General features: G+C 54.0%; 1 protein-coding gene across 2 annotated transcripts; it reads left to right on the forward strand.

Moving 5' to 3' along the window:
* Positions 1 to 2,057: 2,057 nt before the first annotated feature.
* On the forward strand, positions 2,058 to 3,950 carry ADM (adrenomedullin). Of its 2 annotated transcripts, none has more exons than XM_042905167.1 (4): positions 2,058 to 2,215; positions 2,681 to 2,799; positions 2,951 to 3,100; positions 3,309 to 3,950. In XM_042905167.1, the coding sequence occupies exons 2-4, from the start codon at positions 2,702 to 2,704 to the stop codon at positions 3,625 to 3,627; spliced, it is 567 nt and encodes a 188-aa protein (XP_042761101.1). In that variant the 5' UTR covers positions 2,058 to 2,215; positions 2,681 to 2,701; the 3' UTR covers positions 3,628 to 3,950. The 2 variants fall into 2 exon arrangements, with proteins under 2 accessions (XP_042761101.1, XP_042761102.1); XM_042905168.1 differs by having other exon boundaries at positions 3,312 to 3,950.
* Positions 3,951 to 7,756: the final 3,806 nt, after the last annotated feature.

Here is a 7,756-nt window from a genome sequence, read left to right on the forward strand (position 1 = left end):
CGAGACTCGCGCGCCAGGGAAATGAAAGTAAAACCTGTATTGGCGCGGACCCAACTGGAAGCTGGCTACAAGTAACTCGCATCCTCAGACAAAACTGACAGCCAGCCTGTCTTGGACAAGGTTGGTGCGGAGAGCCTGAGGAAGAGATGGGAAGTGGGAGAGAAGCAGAATAGTTTGGCTGGGGGAGGCTCCTGGAAACAGCAGGCGCGCAGTAATATCCACTGTCTGAGGTACCAACGGAAGAGCCGCCTGCTGCAGTGACAGCCCTGCAGCCCTCCAGGCGGCTGGAACCCAGCCATTATGCTGCGCTGCACCCCTCTGACCCCAGCCCTTGCGAGAGTCAGTGCCACAGCCAGAGTCAGGAATCTGCCCCCCAACCCTCAGCTAGAACTCAGGTCCATTCAGGTGATTCCCTTGGGGGAAGAGTCCTCAGAATAAATAACATCGGCGACAGCCATTCCTTCCCGGGGTAAAATGTCCATGGTTCAGTCCTGAGAATGAAAAGGCCGCTGAACCAGCAGTATGTGGTCCAGACCAGGCCATTCTCTGCCACCTAGCACCCAGTCTTCTTTGCATTGGGTCTCAGGACCAATTTGGCAGAGCAGGTAGGAAGCGAAGAAATCTGCAGAAGACATGTCATAGATGGAGAAACTTAATTTGCCCACGTTTACACAGCCACGGGGTGGGGACTGGAAGCTGGTCGGCAGAGTCCCAATGGTCCCGGGATCACAGCCTCTTGGTCTAGGCACCCGGCTTCAGGACTTGCGAGTGGGGCAGTGGGTGGTGATAGGATACCAGAAGCCGGAATCCAAGAACTAGGGAGCCCCACGGGGCTGAGTTCCCTTCCAGTTTGGCCCTCAGAAAAGAAGAAAATGAAGTCAAGAAGAGGTGAGGGAAGAACACAAACGGGTGACAAACGTGCTTGGGGGTGACTCATCATGAACAGGCATAAATCCTTGGGCGGGGGCTAGGATTCTTCTCTCCCCCCTGACGGCATGATGACCCCAGCCTAGAAATATCCATGCCGCGCCCCAGTCTGCGGTGTTTGCTTCCCTGGCCGAGTTAGGACTTTATTGCTCCCTACCTTTGGTGTGACTTTGGTCAAATACCTCCTCTCTCTGAACTTCAATTTTCTCCTTGGGAAATGAGAACAGTAATGTTAACTTAACTCGCTTAACTCAAGGGTGGGTGTCTGGATCAAAGATCAGGATGTGACTGTTTTGTAAACTCTAAAGCGATTAACATAGGTGAAGCATTAGTGTGCTTCCAGGCTGTAAATCCACACGTTTACAATGGGTGAATGAAGTCTCCGAAGGTAGCCAGACAAACTCTCAGGTTGTACCCTTGTAAGGAATAATTGGATTACAAGGGGAAGGAAACGAAACGGTGTCGTCCGTCCTAATTTTAGTTATTCCCATATTTCCAAATAGGCAACTAAATTCTGAAGCTTCAGATAATTCCCCTCCTCCAAATCCCAATTCTCAAATCAGCCTTCCCGAGCCTTGCCCTTATTGCGAAATCTTTCTAGCCCATTCCAGAACCTTGGAGTCTCATCCTCTCGGGGGGTGCTGGCGAGCCCCACTCCTCCAGTCTCTGCTCTGTGTCCTGCCCCTGCGGCTCTGCAGGAGTCTGGGGTCGCGGTCAGGTCAGGCGCCGAGCCGGCAGGGGGCGCGGTCCACTCGAGGCCACCGCTCCCGAGGTCCGGGGTTCGGGCCATACGCGTGGTACCTCCCGCTGACTGCTGCAGTTCCGTGCCAGTAGGCCTCACAGTCTGGGTTGCATAGGTCCTGAGTAAGGACCCCAAGAGGTTGTACCGGCCCTACTTCTCCCTGGTTTATGTTCTGAAGATTTAGGCTTGTGGTAGTTCCTGAACCAATCTCTGGAGCTCATCTCTGAGCCCTCTGGGCATGAGGGACCCTCACCGCAATCCCACATCCTCGGGCTGCAATGCGCGTGCCCGAATGCAGAGGCCCGCGCGCGCCCGAGGGAAGAATGGGAGGGCGCGAGGGCAGCCCAAGCCCCGCCCCCTCTGCTCTTATAAAGCTGAGGCACCGGAGCCGGACACTCAGTGGTTTCTTGGTGACACTAGCCGGAACAGCTCGAGCCTTGCCACCTCTGGTTTCTCACCGCGGCTTGGACGGTGGGGTTTTGCCAGTGCCAGAGCGACGTCTCAGACTTTCACCTCCCAGACCTTGGCAGATCACCCCCTCAGCAGGTAGGCGCCACAGGCGGGGCGGGTTAGCGGGGGTGGGGGGGGTGGGAGGGCGGGTAGTGGGGGGAGGGACTTTAGAGTGCTGGAAACTGGGAGTGCTGGGTGAGGGGTACAACCCATTTTGGAAGGTCCTTCGCGGGTTGCGTCCTATATCCTGGGTCCAGCCGTGCACACAGCTGGAACTGCAGAGACCCACTCCCTTCTACTCCGCCAGCCAAATAACGAGAAGTTGGGCAGGGAACCTCTGGGAGCCTGGCGCTAGGTAAAGGCCTCCTCTGAGGGGCCCGTCACCCGCCCGGCGGGTGCAAATGCAGCTGGCGCCTCTCTGCGCCCGGGCGAGATAAGCGTCTGAGCCAGGCAGAGCGCGGGCTGAGCCTGCCCGAGCGGGGGGCCCCCACACGTCCTCCGTGCCCCGCCCGGGCCGTGCTACAGGCGGAGTGCTCACGCTCGGCCCCTCTCTCCTTCCAGGGTTTGCACATCGCCGCCGGCATGAAGCTGGTTCCCGTCGCCCTCATGTACCTGGGCTCCCTGGCCTTCTTGGGCGCGGACACTGCTCGGCTCGACGTGGCGTCAGAGTTCCGAAAGAAGTGAGTCGCAAGCAGCTCCCTCCTCAGTCCTTGTACCTGGGAGACAAGGGAAACTGGCTGTCGGTCCCGAGGGGTTAGAAGTGAACGGGAGCCCGTCTGGACCGGGACCTCGCCTGGACGCACGCGAATCGAGTCTATTTGTGTTTTCTAGATGGAATAAGTGGGCTCTAAGTCGTGGCAAGAGGGAACTTCGGGTGTCCAGCAGCTACCCCACAGGGCTCACTTACGTGAAGGCCGGGCCAACCCAGACTCTCATTCGGCCCCAGGACGTGAAGGTCGCCACTCACAACCCCCAGGCCAGGTAACTATGCCCTGCGCCGAAGCGGGGTGGGCAAGGGGGAACTCTCCTCCACTACCCTGGCCCTGGGGATCTTCAGGGCTGTCTGGCAGTTCAGACCGCGGTAGCAGTTTCCCGTTCCCTCTGGTCCTTGAATGGCTCGGATTCCTGGTGGCTGAGGCCAAAGCCCTGCTTGATGGGGGTCTCATGTTACCTTCCTTCCCTTCCCCAGCAGTCCGGACGCCGCCCGCGTCCGAGTCAAGCGCTACCGCCAGAGCATGAACAACTTCCAGGGCCTGCGGAGCTTCGGCTGCCGCTTCGGAACGTGCACGGTGCAGAAACTGGCGCACCAAATCTACCAGTTCACGGACAAGGACAAGGACGGCGTCGCCCCCAGGAGCAAGATTAGCCCCCAGGGCTACGGCCGCCGGCGCCGGCGCTCCCTGCCCGAGACTGGCCCCAACTGGACTCTGTCCCTGGAGCCACAGGCACGCGCGGTTCCAGCCTCCTCCCGGGTGCATCAGGTGCTCGACACCCTCCTTAAGATTTAGGCGCCTGTGGCAGCAGCGAACAGGCGCGCGTATGCATCCCGCTGGCTTCCCCTGGGGGCTGAGGGTTTCCCAGAACCGAGCTCCTCAGCCGACGGAGACCGGGCTGAGACAGCCCTGCAGAGACCAGGAGTCCGGTAGGCACCGTCCAGCGGCGAGCCCTGGCTCTGCAAGAGCCCCTTCTCCTCGGAGGCACCGTTCCCTTCCTCCCAATCGGGCCCAGGTGCCCCGTGGGGGCAGAAGAATGCGAGGGAGTGTCTGCCAGACTTACGGAGAGGAGAAAAATTGAGATACAGATGCTTGAGACCTCCCCCCCCCCCCCCCCCCCCCCCCCCCCCGCTCCACCCAGGCCAGGGGCAGGGGTCTGAGTCCCTGCCGTGCCTACCCACAAACTGATTTCTCACGGGGGACTGTCACCCCACCGGGGCGCAAGCCTCACTATTACTTGAACTTTCCAAAACCTAGCGAGGAAAAGTGCAATGCGTGTTATATATATAGAGGTAACTATCAATATTTAAGTTCGTTGCTGTCAAGATTTTTTTTGTAACTTCAAATATAGAGATATTTTTGTACGTTATATATTGTATTAAGGGCATTTTAAAGCAATTGCATTGCCCCCCTCCCCACTTATTTTAATACGTGAATGTCTGAGCGAGATGGAACATTGCTGCGTGGAATGTGTGAGAGCGTGTGCGTGCAAGACTGATTACCTCTTGTGGAAGAAGGAAGCACCGTGTCTCTGTATATCTATTACATAAAATGGGTGATATGCGAAATAGCAAATCAATAAACTATCTCGATGCTGATTAATTCTCGGCTGACGAGTCTTGGGAGAGACGTTTCCCCTGGTCCTGGCGCGTCCGGGAGCCGCCTAGAGTGGGAAGGTGGCACGGCTGCTCCAGCGCGAGCCGGCCGTGTCCGCGCGCGGGCGGAGCTGTCCCGTGCGCTGCTTTCCTTGTGCTGCGCGCAGAGCGCCTGTCCTGCGAGCGGGTCCCGGCTTCGCGAAGGCTCCTCAAGTCGCAGCCTCGCGTGGCGGCCGGGCCGGGTTGGGTAGGATGAGCCCTAGCGCAGAGGGGAGACTCGACTCTCTGCGTTGCGCAACAGAGTCCCAGATTTTATGGAGTTTCTCGCGGAACCCCGTGCGAAAAAGAAAACGCACCTCGGAGAGTTAGGGTGGTCTCCGAGGTCTTCTAAGTGAGGAGTTGTCCCGGGCTGCCGCGGTGTAAAAGTTAGAAGCTACTCCAGCAAAATGTTCGCACTGCTCCGGGAATCCGGCAGCCACGCCAGTAACCCCAATCTTCTGCCGGCCTGGTGCCCCAGCCAGCCGGCGGGCTCATCAGCGAGGCTGTGGCGCCCCCAGCCGGCAGCCGGAGTACGACCCGAGGGCCGTCAGGCGGTACGTGCGGTTTAATAAGTCCTCCTACGTGGGAGTCAGCACACAGCCCTAATGAGAGAGGAAAGAAAAAAACAGTTTGCAGATGCCAACCAGGGCCGGCCCCCCCCAGACCTGCACGGCGGCTCCCTGTTCTGGGACCGTGACTCAGCGCCCACACGCTGCGCAGCGTGCAGCTGCTGGCCGGAGGCGGGCGGGACGGACGTGCCGCCGGAATCGTGCGCCTCTGACGGCCTGAGACCTTCATTGTTCCGCCTTCTCTTGCCGCTCTCCTCTTCCTTCCTCCTCCCCAGGTTTTTTCATTTTTTTCTCCACTTCTCTCCAGGCTGCCTTTTGCTCCCTCCTTCCTTCCTCCGCCTAGCTTTATCATCTTAGAAGGTTGACCCGCGTTCCGGTGATAGAAGGTGGACACTAAGCCTCAGTGAGTGACTAGAAGGTCAGAGGACCTGGGAACAGGACAGAAGGGGAGGATAAGAGGAAGCACCCCTGATTTTGAGTTCCCTGCCCCATTTGTCTCATCCGACGTGCTGGGAACCCAGGATGGAGATCAACTGCTTGTCCTTTTCAGCAAGTGTCCCTAGCCTTTCCACTTCAAAGCATGGCTGAAATGTTGATGTTTGTAGGTGATCTCAGAAACCTTACTGGTGGAGAAAAATCTGAGTTTGGAGAATGGAAATGTTTCCAGCAGCCTGCCTTTTCCTGGACCTTTTACACCCTTTTCTTTTTTTCTTCTTCTTTTTTTTTTGCCTTTTTCTTCTTCCTGTTTTTTTTTTTTTTCTTTTTTTGGTTTGTTGTTTCAATTTTTTATTTAAATTCCAGTTAGTTAACATACAGTGTAATGTTGGTTTCAGGAGTAGAATTTAGTGTTTCATCACTTACATATAACACCCAGTGCTCATCACAGCAAGTGCCTGCCTTAATGCCCATCACCCATTTAGCCCATCCCCCACACCTGCTACCCTGGGGGCCAGGGATAGTTACTTTCAGAAAAAAACCTGTATATACAGTAGCAAAAGAGATCAGTCCTAGGTCTGGGGTCCATATTAATAGTGTCAGTATTCATACAGTTCATTGTCCTATTTTATCTTAATTTTGTGAGGTTCGTCAAAATTGAGAAGGTTACAAATGCAGCAACTGACCATCCTTGTCATCAAGGTTCTTTTAATAAAAATTCAGAGAGAACTCTGTGCCAGTCATTGTAAAAGGTACAGGGCATGTATGAATGAAGGAGTGACTAAAAATTCCAGCCATGGAATTTCTGTGTCAGTGAGTGGTTCTGGGTGGTCTGAAGGGGCTATAGAAGCTGCAGAGAGTAGCAAACACTTCGGCCTCGCAGACAGTGGCTCAGGATTAAATACCCTTTTCCTTGAACCAAGGTTTGTCCTACAGCCACAGAACCCTCCAGCCAAACCTCACCCTGGCAGGACTTCAGGCAGGAGACAAAGCTGCCAAAGGCAGGTTGGACACTAGCTTAGGGCTGTTCTGAGCAGGGAATGAGCATCTAGCCTTTAGCCCAAGGAGTCTTATGACTCCCTTAAGGGAATCCAAGGCAATGAAGGAGATGGTTCAGCTCAGAGACGAACAAGGCAGCTGCTCGGCTGGAGTCCTTCACTACTGAAAACTTTGTGACTGGAGATGTGTCTGAACAGACAGAAGACCCTCCTATGACCAGTGTGGTACAAGTTCAGAATTGACTGAAGGTCACCATCAACCCCTGGGACCTTCTCTGTGAGCCATTCAACCTACCTTCTGGATTTTTTTCATAAGGTGTTGAAGCTTGTCAGGATAAGGCCTCCTAATGCCAAGAACACATCATTTATCAACAGTGATGAGTCATTTGTGAGCTGATTCGACATGTCCTCAGCTGAGTAGTCACAACTTTTATCTTTAGCTACTGTTGCTGGCTGTGGGAATGGTACCATCCACTTGTAATCAGACGAAGGATACTGGGCAATTTCTTGAGAAGCCAAACACCTTGGCTGAACAGGAGTGGAAGGGAGTTACGGGGGAGGATAGAAACGGATTCTTTTCTTAGCACCCGCTTTGTATCATATATTCTCCTAGCCACTTTGTACACCTGATCTCATTTAAGTCTTTTTTTTAAAGATTTTTTTAAAGGTTTATTTATTTTAGAGAGAGAGAGAGAGCACGAGCAGTGAAGGGACAGAGAAAGAGGGGTACAGAGGATCCAAAGTGGGCTCTTTGCTGACTGCAGACAGCCCGATGCAGAGCTCAAACTCACAAACCATGAGATTGTGACCTGAGCCAAAGTTGGATGCTTAACCGACTGAGCTACCCAGGCACCCCTATCTCATTTAATTCTTAGAGCAGCTTTCTAAAATAGATGTTATTATCTCTACTTGTAGATAAGAGAATTAAACCTCAGAGACACAAAGGAATTTAGCCACGGTCACACAGTGAGTAGTAAGTGCTAGAGTCTGAATTTGCACCCAAGTGCTATAGTCTATTTTAATGCTACAAATACATGGAGAGTAAGTGGGATAATTTTAACATTTGGATTTTCGGGCCAGGTGTCCCCAAATGTCCTCTAATATGAAGATGGCTTGGGTAGGTGATTTACACCTGTGGTTCTGGAAGATTTACATGAGGCTGGTAGGACTGGAAGGGAAAACGTCTTTAGTGGTATGCTCAGTGAGTGCAAAATAAATAAATGAAGTGAGTTTTAAAATTCTTGGTCCTAGTTTGAAGCAGGGGTTATAAATCAGGAATAGCTTTCCC

The sequence above is a fragment of the Panthera leo genome, chromosome D1, assembly GCF_018350215.1.
Source record: "Panthera leo isolate Ple1 chromosome D1, P.leo_Ple1_pat1.1, whole genome shotgun sequence".
NCBI lineage: Eukaryota > Metazoa > Chordata > Mammalia > Carnivora > Felidae > Panthera > Panthera leo.

What these genes read in the sequence shown, in the direction of transcription:
- ADM (XM_042905167.1), top strand. Translation starts at nt 2,702, where the DNA reads ATGAAGCTGGTTCCCGTCGCCCTCATGTACCTGGGCTCCCTGGCCTTC. An exon ending in GCGTCAGAGTTCCGAAAGAA is followed by an intron (nt 2,800 to 2,950) that starts GTGAGTCGCAAG and finishes TGTGTTTTCTAG; the next exon opens with ATGGAATAAGTGGGCTCTAA. An exon ending in ACTCACAACCCCCAGGCCAG is followed by an intron (nt 3,101 to 3,308) that starts GTAACTATGCCC and finishes TCCCTTCCCCAG; the next exon opens with CAGTCCGGACGCCGCCCGCG.